The sequence below is a fragment of the Populus trichocarpa genome, chromosome 18 (genome assembly GCF_000002775.5).
Source record: "Populus trichocarpa isolate Nisqually-1 chromosome 18, P.trichocarpa_v4.1, whole genome shotgun sequence".
Lineage (NCBI taxonomy): Eukaryota > Viridiplantae > Streptophyta > Magnoliopsida > Malpighiales > Salicaceae > Populus > Populus trichocarpa.
Genome location: NC_037302.2, coordinates 12109288 through 12125644, shown reverse-complemented (window position 1 = coordinate 12125644; position 16357 = coordinate 12109288). Strand labels below are relative to the sequence as shown.

The following is a 16357-nucleotide window of genomic DNA, read 5'->3' as shown; positions in this document are numbered from 1 at the left end:
TACACATCTAACAGCGTAGCAGTCTAGCAGACCATCAAAAGTAGCAAATGACTTCTACTCATTAAAAGAAAACAAATGTTCTTCAAAATTATTGTTTCACTTTTAAGGGTTCATGAGTGGCATCGCAATTGGTTTTTGATTCTCTGGGACTATACCTCCTCCATGTCTTGGGTGTAACAAGTAAAAAATGAAAAGACAGAGATAAGCCAATCTTTTTTACAGTACCATACCATCCCCTCCCTCTCAGTTTCTGCACTCTCCAGCCTGACAACCTGTATCACCCCACCTCACATCTGGTTCCTTCCCTCTACTTGTAACTTTCTCTCTCTCTCCCTCCTACAAGACCAAAAGCAACAAGAAAAGATACTACTCATGAAGAGAGAAAAAGTAAAGGATGGTGTTGTTTGTTAAAAGATGGTGACAAAAAAGAGAGGAAAGTAAAAAAAAGAAGAGACAAAAATATAGTAGCAGCAGTAGTATATTGTTTCATAACTTACATTTGCCTCACTCACAATTTTAGGTTCTCTTTGTTAGACATGTTCATGACTAGAATTATTGGCTAACTAGTTATGGCTTTCAAGCTGTTGCATCTCTCTTTCTTCTCTCTCTTTTTAGCTAAACTGTCTCTTTCATATGAACCTAGAAACCATGAAGGTAACAAGAGCTACAACCCCATTAAACGTCTATTTTCTACATGTACATACGTTTTTGTGGATTTTAATATTTTAAAGTTGTTGGCTTTTTTTATTGTTTTTTACAGTGGAAGCTTTGATAAGTATAAGGGAAGCTTTACATGATCCACATGGAGTGTTAAGCAACTGGGATGAGGATTCTGTTGATCCTTGTAGCTGGGCTATGATCACTTGCTCTCCTGAAAATCTTGTTATTGGCTTGTGAGTTTCCAAGTTTTTCTCCTTCTTTTTTAGTTGTTGCTGGCTTTATTTAATGATAAGAGACTTTGTTTCATGGAACTTGAAATAAAGTTCATTTCTTGGTTTTGCTTTGTAGTGGGGCTCCAAGCCAGTCTCTCTCCGGTTCTCTGTCCGGAACCATAGGAAATCTCACTAATCTTCGCCAAGTGTAAGAACTTTAAGCTTCTTTTCATTAGTTTTTCTTTCTTTCAACTTTTTTTATAGTTCACATTTTGATAAACCCACTTCTAGTTTCTCTTTTGAGTTTTCGATTTTACTTGTTTCTTGCTGTAATTAAGAAAAGGAAGGTGAAAGAGTAAAAAGAATTTCTGGGTTCTGAATTTTCTTTCCAGTTTGATTTTCTACGTCTAAGCAGATGTCTTTTGGCAAAACTCTAATATTAAAGTGGGATTTCATGATTCAAAACTCTGTATCTGCAACAAAACAGAGCGGAGTATCTTAGTTTATCTGTTCAAGTGTGAAAAGAAAATTCGTGAATAGGACATTACAATCCCATTTGTCTCCTTATGATTGATACTTTATTTTTTGTGTTTCAACTTGTTGGTGTGGATGTGAAGGTTGTTGCAAAACAATAACATCTCTGGTCAAATTCCGCCAGAGCTTGGCACTCTCTCAAAACTTCAGACTTTGGATCTCTCTAACAACAGGTTCTCTGGTGTGGTACCAGAGTCTCTTGGCCAATTAAATAGTCTCCAATACCTGTAAGTTGTTTGCTAATTTTATTCTTCATAATCTGTTTGGTTTCCAAGAAGGTGGAGTAAAGGAAAAGAAAACAAAACGCCAACAGAATTGCATGCCTTGTTTCATGGTTTCTATTCTTTTTTTCTTCTTGTTTTATAAAAGGTGTACGCAAATTGGCAGACTATTCTTGTGATGGAATTGGTTGGGTAGTGGGGTTTGTTATTTTGATCTTCATTAAATATTCACAATTAGCAACCAAACCAAAAGGTTTTATTTGCTTTATTTTGATATCGTTGTGATTAACTATTGTGATATTTTTTGTTATGTAATACGAGAGTAGGAGGCTAAACAACAACAGCTTGTTTGGGCCTTTTCCTGTGTCTTTGGCCAAAATCCCACAGCTTGCTTTCTTGTGAGTATAGTTTTCTTTTTCTCAGTTCTTGTTTGTATTTTATGTTTAAGTGCCTTGGAAAACGAACACAGCATGTAGCATGCTGGTAACCTTTTGATGTCATAATGTTTTTGCTCAGCAACTCGCGTTGGGTTTTCTTATTTTTGATCATTACACTGGTATTTCAGGGACCTGTCTTATAACAATCTCAGTGGACATGTGCCCAAGTCCCCTGCAAGAACATTCAAGTATGGTTTATCTACAACGCCCTGTTTTTCAATTATTGTGTACTTGGTCAATGCTTTATCAAATATTATTTTATTTTTGTGTTCCATTGTTGGTTAATGCAGTGTTGCAGGTAATCCGTTGATTTGTGGAAGCGGCTCTACTGAAGGGTGCTCTGGATCAGCCAATGCTGGTCCTCTTTCCTTCTCTCTTAGTTCATCACCTGGTGAAATCTCTATGTCCCTCTCATGTCTACCTTTTGGCTAATCTCTTTCAGTCAAATTGTAATATGTCTGTTCTCTTTGTGTAGGTAAGCATAAGCCCAAAAAATTAGCAATTGCACTTGGGGTTAGTCTCAGTCTTGTATCTCTCTTCCTCCTAGCACTTGGAATCCTTTGGCTCCGTGGGAAACAAAAAGGCCAAATGATACTTAACATTAGTGGTTAGTATAAGTAACATCCTATTTTATCTAAATTTTAATCAATGACAGCATGAGCCTGAAAAACGCTCAGATGGGTCATGGAATTTTGTTGCAGACAATCAAGAAGAGGAGCGAATTAGCCTAGGAAATCTCCGGAACTTCACTTTCAGAGAGCTTCAAATTGCTACTGACAACTTCTGCTCAAAGAACATTCTTGGTGCTGGAGGTTTTGGCAATGTGTACAAGGGAAAGCTAGGAGATGGGACCATGATGGCTGTGAAACGGCTAAAGGATTTGACTGGAACTGCTGGGGAATCACAGTTTCGAACGGAACTAGAGATGATCAGCCTTGCAGTTCACCGCAATTTGCTGCGGTTGATTGGATATTGTGCCTCTCATAATGAGAGGCTTTTGGTTTATCCTTACATGTCAAATGGCAGCGTGGCTTCAAGGCTTAGAGGTTAGCTCTTGGTTACCTTATGCAACTTTTATGCATAATAATGCTCTGTGGACAACAATATTTCTGGCAATATAAATCCTTTTGCTTTGTGATTATTAAGGTACTGCCTGTTTCCCATATTATGGTTTCTAACTATTTCTGGTCTTTTCAGAGGTCTTAATTGGTGCCCTTGTTTCTAACTTCATCATGGCACAGCTTTAGAACATGTTAGATTTGTTCTTAGTTCTGGTCAATTTATTTTCTTTTTCTCTGTTTGGTCTTGACCTTTTTCCTCTTCGCCAATATCATGGTGAATGTATAGTTTATTATTGTTATGTTTTTTTATCCATGTTGTATTTGTGTTCAGTTTGAGACTGAAATGAAGTTTTGCTATTTTTTTTGGTTGAACGTGAGAAAGTGAACTGAATTCCTCAAAACATTTAATTCAACAATGGCAATACTAGAGAACTTAAGTTTTCATGCTCCCATTTTTTTCTAAATTGTCTGATGTTTATTTCTCTAAAGCACAAATTGTCCATGTCTTTCTTTACTTTCAAATCTGAATTCGGTCGATCTTTAGGAGATCCTGAGGGGAACTCTCCCTGGCCCCACTGTCATCCAAGGGACTAAAGGTGGCAGGGTGTGAGTTTTGAATGCATGGTTACCTAATTAGAATTTGTTTTTCTTTCACAATCTATTACTAGAACTGCTGTGATTTATGTTGGGCCACTTGGAATGTTCCTGAGATAATCAATTCATCAAACAGTGAAACCTGCACTGGACTGGAACACTAGGAAGAGGATAGCAATAGGAACTGCCAGGGGTCTTCTGTATCTACACGAGCAATGCAACCCTAAGATAATTCATAGGGATGTAAAAGCTGCTAATGTGCTCCTTGACGAATTCTGTGAGGCTGTGGTTGGTGATTTTGGCCTTGCCAAACTTTTAGACCATGCTGATTCCCATGTCACTACTGCTGTCCGTGGCACTGTTGGGCACATTGCACCAGAGTACCTATCCACTGGCCAGTCATCTGAGAAAACCGATGTTTTTGGATTTGGCATTCTCTTGATAGAGCTTATTACTGGAATGAGAGCTCTTGAATTTGGAAAAACTGTCAATCAAAAAGGAGCTATGCTTGAATGGGTAAGTCTTATCTGCTGCTACTATAATCTTGAACTGCTTCAACAGATGGCTCATTACTTTCATTGTGTGTACCATCAGCCATGATCATGCCGATTATAGTTAGGTTCTAGATTTTGCTTAAATCCAAATAGCTTCAATGGGATTCTAGACCGCATATAGCACTCCCAATTGCCGTAAAGCATTTGGAAAGGACATATCGTTGATGTGTTTGTGTGGATAATTGCATAGGATTAGTCCCTATCCGTGTGGGACATTTCATGCTGTTGGGCCCTGCATGCCAATATCTGTCAACATGATTTGTTTTGTTTGTTTTCAGGCTCTTTATGCTTTACATTGTTGCAACTGAGTTAGGAGATTTCAAATTCATATTCACAAATAACAACAGTTGGTAAAAAAACGTGTATGACGATGGTGACAGGTGAAGAAGGTACAACAAGAAAAGAAAATGGAAGAGTTGGTGGACAAAGAGCTGGGGAGCAACTTCTGTCGCATTGAGGTGGGGGAGATGTTGCAAGTGGCGCTTCTATGCACTCAATTCCTCCCAGCTCACCGTCCCAAAATGTCTGAAGTGGTCCGGATGCTTGAAGGTGATGGTCTCGCCGAGAAATGGGCTGCAGCACACAGTCATTGTAATCCTACAATGAGCCTCTCCCATCCTAACAACAATAACAAAAGCACTACCTCTGCTTCAAAACATGATGAAAGTGGTCCTAATCGTTCCAGCAGCATGTTTGGAACTACAATGGATGAGGATGATGATGAGCACTCTTTGGATTCCTATGCAATGGAACTCTCTGGTCCAAGATAAACAGGAAAGAATTAAGAAAGCGAAATTTGAACAAACAGGAAAATGATTTTTTTTTCAAGTAATTCTTTACAACTAGAAGCTGTCTTTTGTTCAAGAAATATATAGGTTTACTTTCTCTCTGTTAACTGTCTTTTTTGAGTTTTTTTAGCTTCATGGAAATGTAATGTACATATCCCTTTTCATTTCTAACCGAACTGAAAGAATCTCTTTATATGGGTCGCGGTCCAATAGTATTTACGAAAGAAAGAAAGGTTGGCTTGCGAATGTGCACAATGGGGTTTATTTATAGTGTTGATAAGTGAAAGCATCGTCACATACCCTGCCGCGTCCAAGGGCGAGACAGTGCAAACATGGATGATCTTGATGGTTTTGACTAGGAGATTATTTCCTTATACAGTGTCTTTGAGCTGGTGAAACTGTGCAAGTGAGGTATTGTCAAATGTCAAAGTATGAGCTGTTAACGGTCGTTTTCTTTGGTAGCTTTTGCAGGGTCACGCGGCTCTTTGGTGCTCATTGTTCTATCTTTTTTGGGTCTTTCAGTCCTCTCAGCTCCTTTTATCTTGCTCTCCAGCCAGGCAATTACCACCTATCTTTTCCTTTTCACCCTTGCTTTCTTACGTATGGTCAAGAACATGCTTCCTCTCATAAGAAATGTTTCGACAAGATTGGTCTTGTAATTTGTGCAATTGCAAGCGACGAAAAGTTTGGTGAGGCCGAGGTAACGAAGATATTGACTTCCAAGTGTTTGGATTTGGACCAACAGTTGATTCATTTAGGCCTAGAAAATAATATAGCATTGCTGGATGTTTGACATTAAATCATATACCATTTGGGTTTTCAAGACTTTCGGCTTTGATTTGAGATGAAATTTCCGACCCCAAGCAATAAGGCCCATCCCAATTCATGATCCAAAGAAGAACTCAGTTGGGGTTTGTTTTTCCTTGCCCCTTCATGTTGCTTGGGGAAAAAAGGAACATGCGGTGAATTGGTGGTTTGTGAAATTTTGTTAACAACAGAATGCATTTGGATGATGAACAGAATGAAATAGATCGGTCTCCCGTCCTGCATCGTGTGCTTGTCAATTGTTTTTAACGTAAAAAAAATATACCTAGGTTTTGTTAGTGTTTCTAAAGAAACAAGAAAAACTTGAAACTTGATATTCGGATCATTAACATGATTAGATCCAATAAGATCAGGTAATCTTATTTAAAATATAGGCAATGATAAAAAATGCATCGTAAAAACAACATTTAACAACAATTAATAAAAAAAAAGTCATCGATATTATATTTATAATGAGAATAAAGGAAAAATATTGGAGACTCATCGTCACTCTACTATGAATATCGGCCATCATCAAAAGAGTTTGCTGAGACAATTCAAACCTCGTTGCAAAGGGTTGCACAACACCATCAAAAAAAGCAACATGGGCCGTTAGAGCAATGTCTTGAAAAAGCAAATCAGACAAAACATAATGAAGTGAGCATCCACTTATATTCAATAAATTCATTCTATTTAATTAAAGAATAAATTTTATTTTTACAAAAATAAATTTAACAAAGAACAACAAATAAAAAACCCTGAGATAACCCAATAAAAAAAACAAAAGATAAAACAAAGGATGTAGAAAGCTGATAAAAAAATAGAGCTCAATCTCTAATTAATTAAATGTTGAAGGATGAAATTAGAAGAAAAAAAACATTAGTTTAAAAAAATGATAAAATAAAACCAAAGCAATCACAGACAAACTTCCTAAAGTTGGGTTAATTTTCCAAACTTATAACCCGTAAAATCTTAGACACAAGCTAACCAAGAAGCTCATATCTAAACCAATTTAATGTTGAAAGAAGAAATTGGATAAAAAAAACTAATCTAAAAAATTAGTGAAAGAAAAAAAAAACAACAATCAAAAGAATGAAAATAAAATCTAATAGGAAAAAAAATAATGAATGGTGAAATCGCAAAAAAAATCAATTTTAGAAATGATTTCAGATTACATAATTAACAATTAAAAAAATAAAGACCACATTTGACAAAGAAAAAAATAAATGAGGATGAAATCAAAACAAAATCCAAACCTCATAAATCACTTAAAATAATAATAAAAATAAAAATAGAAAGAACTAGGCCTAATTGAAAGGAAAGAAAAGTTGAGGGGTTAATTTGAGAAATTACAACGCATGGCGCAAACACCAAGTAATAAAGAGAGAAAAAAGAAGTGGTCATCAGTGCTAAACCAGAGCTTTTTTTAGTGCACACGTCACTAGTTCATGGAGGAAACATTAAGGCCTAATCGAGGCTCATAAGCTTGATTGGGTCGAGGCCTAACCAAATCTCATATGGCTCAGCCTTTACCTGACCCACCACCTTTTCTCTCCTTTTTCTCTTTTTTCTTTTATTTTTATCACATATCTTTTATTTGTCTAGGCTATAATGTCAAGTTACACACCTTATAACTCTATCTACATTTCAACTAGAATTGTCACTTATTATAAGTGACATGGGCAAGCTATCCTCTGAGGAGGTAAGCTATGCAGTAGAATTAACACCTTATCAAGTAAGTATCTCTAGATTCTTTTTCGTAAAAATAAGCTATTTATTCCTAAGTTTAGAGGTGAATAGAAGGATTTTTTTTCTCATTTTTCAACATAGAAGAAAAATATATAAATCTCCTTTTCCCCTTTTCTTACATGATATCTACTTGAAAAAAACTTATATTGACTTCAACATCAAAGGATTCTTCTGCAAGTAACACCCACCGTCCAACTTGTTATTATCCATGAAGAAAGCCTAGATCCAGTGAATTTGTTCTGGCTTCATCAAAGGCATCGTCTATAGGAACGAAAATAGAAGCTTTGTTTGTTCCCTTTTTATTACTCTTTTGTATCCTCCACATAAATTTTGAAAGATTAAATCGAAAATAAATAAAATTTGTATAAAAAGGTTAAGAAATAAAATTTAAAAATCAAAAGAATAAGGATTGATATAGAAATACCAAAAATAAAAAGGACTAAGATGTGTTTTTTAAGGGAGGAGAGAGAAAATAAAAAAAACTTGTTGGTGACAAACCGTCACACCTCAGCTCACCGGGAGAAAAAAGACACAACGACACGGTGAAAGCACGGGTTTGGTCACTGAGAGGTATCACAAGTGCTGCTCAAGGAGCATGGACGCCTCCTATGCATCGATGCATGTACAACCCACGCCAATAATTTTTTTAAAATTTTAATATTAATTAACTAACTTAAAAGGACCAAACTACTCCTTATGATCATGAAATTAATGATAAAACCATACTAAAAGACCAAAAGGCCCGTAGTTCCATGTTTTATTTTTTTATTTAAAATTAATTTTTTTTAATATTTTTAGATAATTTTAATATACTAAAATCAAAACATATTTTAAAAAATAAAATAAATATTATTTTAATATATTAAAAAATAAAAAATATTTTAAAAAATAACTACTACAACTTAAAACAATAATTAGCACTTGTAATCTTTAGAAGGAATAAACGGTTGTTGATCTTAAAATACTAGGAAATAAATTAACAAAGACTTGAAGTAATCCCAACAGCATGGACGGTGGAGATGAAGCACCGTAGGAATGGATGATTGGACCCAACCAAGAAGCCGCAGCGGCAGCCGCAGCAGCACCAACTTCAACTTGACTTGCCTTGTATTGTACTCCTCTATTCCAACTCCAACTCCAAAGTTGTCATCATCTCTCTTCACAATTCCTTCTGTCTTCTGTATCATTATAATCCAAGAACACATGTACATACATGTATGTATGAGCAAGAGAAGAGAGAGTTCTTTCTCACGAAATAAAAAATATAAAGAATTAAAGAACCCAGCACCCGTTAAAACATCTTTGAAGCACAGCCAAGCCAACTGTAATCAATAAAATTCAGTAATGAGTAGCGGTAGTCAGTCCTCCTCCTCCTCCTCCTCCTCACAAATCCTCTGCGCTTCTTTTAATCAAGACAACAGGTAATCAACATTTTTTATTCTTCATACACCTTCCCTTTTCTTTTCTTTTTATATAATACTTCCTTTTCTTTTCTATTGAGTCTTCGCAGTGGCTTTGCGATAAGCACCAGAGATGGTTTCAAGATCTTCGATTCTAATACGGGACGTCTCTGTTATGAACGAGGCAAGCTACCCATTTTTCTTTTTCTTTTTCTTTTCGTTTTTTTATAAATGAAAGCGAATATTTCTTGAATAATACTGTATTTATTATTTTTTGTTAGCTTCTGGAGCTTTTGTTGTTGTGGAAATGCTATATAGTTCAAGCCTCCTCGCCATTGTTGGCGGCGGTGAACAGGTGCTTCCTTATTTCTTTTTCTTTTTGTTAGTTTACTACTCTCTAAAGCATTAATTTTGTTTTTCCCCCCCTGAAACAGCCATCTCTATCTCCCCGGCGACTCTGTTTGTTCAATACTACAACAGGAACTGCTCTTCGCGAATTGAATTTCTTAACTTCAGTCCTCGCCGTCCGATTGAATAAAAAGAGGCAGAACACTCACTCTTTTATCTTTTTCAAATTTGTCCTTAATTGGATTTGATGGAAGAATTATTCTGTTGTTGTTGATCATTGCAGGCTTGTTGTTGTTTTGCAAGAAAAGACTTATATCTATGATTTAAATACGCTGGCAATATTGGATGCCATCGATACAGTTCCTAATGTAAAAGGTGAGACAGAAGATCCTCGTTATGTGGGTTTTCGAGGTAGCTTTCACGACTGCTTTTATAGCTATCTATGTTTTATTACTAAATTGATGTTTAAACAGAAGTTCTTGCAGAATGAATTCAAACAGTTGTGAGTCAAAGGTTTGTTGTGACTAATTGCATGATCTTGCACATTCTAGAGATGGGTTATTGTATTTCTTGTCATGCCAATCTGTGCTTGTAAAAGAAAACACAAGTGATGAGTGCTGAGTTTATATAGTTCTACGAGGATGAGAGAAAGACTAATTAATCAAATCGTATTTGCCATTAATTGCCTTGTCATTTGTTTATCTTTTCCACAGGACTTTGTGCATTCTCTCCTAGTTTGGATGGCTGCTTCTTGGCTCTTCCTTCCAGCACGACCAAAGGATCTGTTTTGGTGTACAATGTCATGGAGCTTCATTCACATTGCGAGGTTGCGGAAAAAATCTTTTAAAATTGATTGATAAGCATAACATGTGATTAAAAATTTCATATCTTCTAGGAATTCTTGTTTCTTCTCTCTTTAATGCTCCCGCTCCCAAAAAAGAAGTTGAAATCTTGGATACAAGTTCATTAGAAGGAAAAAGAAGAAGGAATCTTAGATACCAGCTTTGGTATGAATTTCTGAAGGAGGGGGGGGGGGGGTCTTCATCTCATTTCACTAACATTATTCTAACCCACTACCCAGCAGAATCTCATACTTTTCGCTTTCCTTTATGGTGATTGGATAAGAAAGAATCTTTTTCTTGCTCACTCGTGTGCATCCTCAGGTTCACTTATATATTTATTGAATTCAATGACAGATAGATGCTCACCGTTCGCCATTGGCTGCAATTGTCATGTCTTTCAATGGGATGTACATTGCAACAGCATCTGAGCAGGGGACCATAATCAGAGTTCATCTGGTATCAGAAGCAACTAAGGTGAGCAACAATACACCATTTATTTGATGATGAACTTATGGAAGTCTGGACTTGTCAGCAAGATAACAAACACAGTTTCCATCTGTGCAGCACGGGCAAATGGGAGAGTGGACCTACTGCCTTCTGTCTTTGCTATAAAAATTATCTGGCAAATTTCCCTGCATGACCATTTACATGGTTCTAACTGACTTTCAATGAATACAAAGAAATGAGAAACTGTGGATGAAATAGGAATTATGAAACCCAAATTATATGTGCTTACAAATGAAGTGTATTTAGAGATTTGCAACTTCTGCAGAGCTTAGCAATACTCACAAGCCAAAAACAAGTGCTAATTGTCTAAAGGGATTAATTAATGAAACAAATACCATTCTGATAATTATTATTGTTATTGTTACTGTTACTTCAACTGCTTTTCGGTGTGGAGTGGGTGTTGATAATCAGTGTGATAGCCATATTGTCCCTTTCATTATTTATAATGCGCAGCCATCCATTTTTTGTATTTCCACCTTTTTTTAACTCATTAAAGAGTAGATTCCAATGGATCTTATAGCATTTCTCTGTTAATGGATTCTTGAGCAGTCATATAGTTTTCGAAGGGGGACATACCCATCAACAATATTTTCCTTGTCATTTGGACCATCAACGCAACTTCCAGAAATTCTTGTAGCCCTGAGTAGTTCAGGTTCCATTCATGTCTTCTCACTGGGTCTTGCCATAAATCAGAGGTGAGAAACTACATGAACTACGTAGTTTGGATATGTTGATTTAGCTGAGGAATGATATTTTGTTGCAAAACATCTATTCTTGTTGATGCTTTCAATAATAAAATCACATAGCTGCTGTTCATTCACCTCTTTATGGAATGCAGCATTGCCCCATGGTTACCATAATGTTATAAAATCACTGGTATAATACATTCTTCTAATCTGTACATGTCAGTTATTTTCTCCTTCACTCTATGGCATGTTTCACATAAATGACATTTGCTTGTTTATTGTTCTTTATTGTTTTTTCGTCTTATAAAATCATGTGTTTTTGGTTAGGTTTTCAAATCCAACAGTATTTTGTCCTGTTGATTTGTATTGCATGTCCTTCTCGTGCACTTTCCAAGCTTTAAATTGCGTTAGTTACTTCCAGAAGGACAATTTTGGCCCCCCATAAAAGGGTATCACTTTGTATTTTTTGCTAATACTATCATGGGGTTTTATTCATACCTGATATGGATCCTGTTTCTCTTTGGATGTTAGTAATTGATAAGATCAGCACTGACAATTTTTTTGCAGATGAGAGGCCTTACAAAGCTCTACTACATAACGTGTCAAATGTGTTTGATTTTATTAAGTATTTGCGAAGTCATCTGATCTTTCTTGCTTAATTTTTTATGCCCAACAGAGGCAGAAGATCAAGCAGTTTTCTTGGATCATTATTACCTGATTCTGTAAATGATGCATTTGATCCAGCTCATCACCGTGTGCTTCAAAAGGCTGTTCCTGCTGGAGTTAAAAGGTGAAATAGTTTGTAAATTAACTCCTGACTGATTTCTAATTTAAAGGATCTCTGGCGACCTATTGTGAGGCCTACTCTTGGCATTTCAATTGAACTTCTGTTGGAATGGAAAGATTGTGTGACAGAACTTCATAGGTTAACCTAATTCTTTTAATTATGACTTCAATTCTACCATCTACAGGATGGATTTGCTTTGTTTTCTTTTTTCTGTTTCTTTTTTAATACCAAAAGAATGGAGTATGCATAATCAATAGAAAAAATGTTTTTTGTTCCTGGTTCTAAACAACAAAATCTGCGCTGTGTGCTTTTTTTCTTCTAACCCCAAAAAAGATGTGCATGTGTGGTCTGAGCGAGCATCTTCAGGGTGTAGATGTATTTTAGTTTACAGTTCATATTCGATATGAAGTGCCTGCTCACATTTGTTATTTTCTTTAAGCTCATTGATTTACTAATCAGGTGACATAATGCAGCAATGTGGTCGTGCGCAAGGTAGACAAGATTGCTGACACAAGTTTATCTGAATCTGTAGCTTCTAGGTAAGTTCTCTGTATTATGGCAGGCTTTTTTGTTTCTATCTCATCTCATCTCATCAGTTTCCATTCCTCCATGTTTTTATTTTCCTTTCTTTGTATCCCACTGGCAGAGCTTCAAACTTGTTTTTCTTAGTGGGCAGGGGCAAATTATTACTAGTATCCAGAACATGGGGGGATTTTATATACAACAATATTCACTTATAAATAAAGAAAGTCTTCTGGAGTTGGGGGGTGGCAGTGCCGCTTTGGGGTTGTTTATTACCAATTTCCTCTTCCTTTCACCTTCTCTATTTTCAGCTTCTAGAAACTGGATAGCTTCTGTCTACCTTGATTTAGTTTTTGGTAAAACAACTGGACACATCAGATCTCCGCCTACTGCATCTCTTCTTCAGGGAAATCAATTTCTGTTTTTTCAATTGGCATCCTTGTATGCCAAAAATATTTTCTAGTCTCAATTTCATCAATGAGCTTCATTATATCATTTGTTAATCACACATTCCTATTTCAGTAGCATAAAAAATGAGCTTGGATGATTTCCCTTGTGCAATTTATTCATTATTCATGTACATATATTTATACTATTGTCATTTATATTAATTTGTCCCGGATGCGTTTTCATTTGCTTGTTGTCTTCTTGTTTTTGAACTCTTTTTAGGGCCACGCTATCAGTAATAACCTTTAATGGGCATTTTTTAGAGTACACTGTAGATGTTAACACTCAAAATGAATCTAAATGGCGTTTGGAGAGTGAATTTAATCTCTTGGCAGTGATATCAGGTAATTTTGAAAGCTCATGATATAATTTCTGGACTACATCTCTTTCTTTTTTACCGCACTTGTATTTCTGGTAATTTACTAGAGCTTTACTATTCTTAGGTGAAGAGCAACATTTTCAGCTCGTATGATGATGCTCTGATAGCACCGTTGGTAGCATAACAGAACTGTTCAAGGAACTTGAAGAAACTGTTCTTGAAATATAGTACACTGCCTAAACCGATGACCGAGATCTGTGATTCTTCGGAGCATACATGTAAATAAACCAGATTTTGATATAGCAAAGCAAATTTCTACAGTTCCCTCATTTTGTACAGTTGATTTGTTTAGATATGTAAAGTAGAGAGATAATCCAAGTAATAGATGCATGTTCTGCATTATTTTGCACATTTTCCAGCGATCAACACTTCAATTTACGGACTTCCAGAGCTACAGTGGAGGGATGATTAACTCAAACTTGTTGCAACTGCGATGAATTCCATGATATTTGAATGTTTGATTGATGGTAATTATCTTCAATTAGATTAAACTTTCAAGTGAACGAAGTGATCTCCTCAAGTAAATAATGGAAATTGTTCTCCATAAATCTCACCTTAAAAATATGCAAGCAACTAGCAAGCATGCATTTCTGCCCAAAATTAACAAAATTGGGACGAGGTTGTTAAATCAAACCTTGAAAACAGCACGAATTTGGGTTCAGGAGACCAAAAAAAAAACCCCACAATTAACAACAAGAACATGTAGAGAAACCAAATTTGAGTTCTAATGGGGGGGGTTTGGAACTCCATTCACTAATCTTAGTCAAGTTGATGCTGACCTTGTTCTTGCCAGGACCCTTCAAGAACTGGTTTCTTTCCTTTTCTCTCTGTCTCCATTTTGTTATTGAAATGGATTGGTTTTTCGGCTTCTTGGGTGTTTATAATTAGTGGGTTCTTGTTTATATATGTATATTCATGCTATTTTTCCTTTTCGATCTGCTGTTTGGATAGGCTTCGATTGCTTTTGTGTGCTGTTGTTTGTTTAGATTGTCTCTCATGGTTTCTCATGATCGTGCTCTTTTTTTCTTTTTCTTTTTTTTGGCTTTGTTTTTTGCAGGAGCTGCCTTTCTTGCCTGAGAAATTTTGGATTCCTGCGCTGGTGGTTAGGTCTGCCCTTTGGGATCGATTTTCTTAAAAGACCTCAATTTTTTTCGTGTTTTTTTTTTCTTTATAATTTTGCCTCTTTTCCTATTTATTTAGCTCCGGTTGTTGCTGTTTTCGTTTTTAGAATCATAGCCTGGGGGGCTGGTTGATGTCCAAATTCTCCCTTAATAAATGAGTATGCACCCCTATGAAGCCAATCTAACCCTTTTGAGGCATAAAGAATAATTCGATGGCTTGATATTCGATTCAGCAGGCATCATGATTTTTATTTCGTATATAAAAAGAAATAGTGTTTCATTTGATGATATTTTCTAAGTGGTTCTATAAATCTATAAAATTTTATTCAACAATTTTGCTTATTCTGACTTGGTTTTATTTATTTATTTTTTTAAAATCTATCAGCTTAACCATTTATCTAAGGTGTAATACTAAAATGAAATAATAATCTATATAAAGCCTCTGACAATGATTTCTTATCTTATGATTGTCAAATTACGTTCTATTATTAATGATCAAAACTATAGGGAGCCCAAAGCAATATATGATATGCTTCCAAAAAAAAAAAAAACACTTTGTTGGTGGTTATTTCTGTTAGAGCTATATGTGTTGCTTAAGCTGCACGAGCACTGAAGCCTATATATAGATCACATGTCTTCATGTATTTCTTGTAAAATATGGGAGCTCTGATATAGGGACAAACATTTTAGTAATGGGGTTGAGGTAGATCTCTGTACAAGACGTTGTGAATTATACAATATCCCGATGCTCGTCCTGTCAGACAAATGACTTCATTTCTATTTGAGGGAAGCTCTTCTATTTGCAAATAGTTTCTAATAGGGATCCTCTAGTCATCTGTTATATTGATGAAAATAGTTATCCGATCATCTTTACCAATACTAGCTTCTTCCAAGACTTCTACTCAAACATCGACAAGAAATTGCACAGAATTAGAGCTTGATGATTTAGACAAGAGGTCTACTTGTTGAGTGTCTTTTCTAGAAATACGAGTGGTTGAAATGTTTTTAAGTTCAATGTTGAGATAAGACGTGACTTTTTGAAGATACAATTGTATGACGGGTTCTCTTGCTTCACTTGTTCCTTAGTATTGACTAACCATTAACTGTGAATCATTGTGAGCTTGGAGGGGATAGGCATTCAAAGCTTCTGCAAGATGTAATCCAACAAGAAGAGCCTCTGGTGTAGGATGGCATGATAAACGGACAACCTCTTTCTTACGCTGTCTGGATGGATGTTAGAAAAACCACTCCACGCCTAAGCATCATGAGGGTGTGCATGCTCTTTGAAATGGCATGATGACCCTTGAGGTTGAAGACCCTCTACTAGATCATTTTGTTTGCACTTTTCTGGATAATTTTATCATCTACGAATACTGGGTGGGGCTTGTTGTTGTGAAGGTGAGTGGAGAGATGCAATAATTTGCTGAGGAAGAGCTAAAACTCGTTGAGGTGGATTTTCTCTCGCTTGTTGATTTTCCAGCACTACTTGGATGAGGAGTTGTATCGGTTCCATAAGTTGTTGAAGGATTGATTATACGTGGGCTGGAGTATCTACTATGGCTGGAAGATCAGTAACTCGTTCTATTCCCGGAGTGTCTTGATTATTTGTCATTGATAATGATAATGAGGGAAATATAGTTAAACAATAAAATTATTTATGACTTTATATAAACTCTCTCATAAACGGCGTCATTGATGATGTCC

General features: G+C 35.9%; 2 protein-coding genes across 5 annotated transcripts; both read left to right on the top strand.

The window, feature by feature from the left end:
* On the top strand, positions 1-5254 carry LOC7493367 (probable LRR receptor-like serine/threonine-protein kinase At4g30520). 3 transcript variants are annotated; one of them, XM_024589803.2, is made up of 11 exons: positions 1-654; positions 761-893; positions 1009-1080; positions 1490-1633; positions 1954-2025; positions 2193-2252; positions 2355-2455; positions 2540-2671; positions 2742-3110; positions 3856-4235; positions 4552-4681. In XM_024589803.2, the coding sequence occupies exons 1-11, from the start codon at positions 570-572 to the stop codon at positions 4579-4581; spliced, it is 1578 nt and encodes a 525-aa protein (XP_024445571.1). In that variant the 5' UTR covers positions 1-569; the 3' UTR covers positions 4582-4681. The 3 variants fall into 3 exon arrangements, with proteins under 3 accessions (XP_024445571.1, XP_024445570.1, XP_002325107.1); XM_024589802.2 differs by having other exon boundaries at positions 10-654; positions 4654-5254; XM_002325071.4 differs by having other exon boundaries at positions 14-654; positions 2766-3110; positions 4654-5254.
* A 3375-nt stretch (positions 5255-8629) lies between these two features.
* Positions 8630-13883, top strand: LOC7489417 (autophagy-related protein 18b). 2 transcript variants are annotated; one of them, XM_024589629.2, is made up of 12 exons: positions 8636-9035; positions 9125-9198; positions 9296-9369; positions 9449-9558; positions 9646-9737; positions 10076-10188; positions 10559-10678; positions 11261-11406; positions 12074-12187; positions 12658-12723; positions 13376-13497; positions 13597-13883. In XM_024589629.2, the coding sequence occupies exons 1-12, from the start codon at positions 8959-8961 to the stop codon at positions 13623-13625; spliced, it is 1137 nt and encodes a 378-aa protein (XP_024445397.1). In that variant the 5' UTR covers positions 8636-8958; the 3' UTR covers positions 13626-13883. The 2 variants fall into 2 exon arrangements, 1 of the variants encoding a protein (XP_024445397.1); XR_002978904.2 differs by lacking the exon at positions 13597-13883 and having other exon boundaries at positions 8630-9035; positions 12644-12723; positions 13376-13440.
* The last annotated feature ends 2474 nt before the right edge of the window (positions 13884-16357 follow it).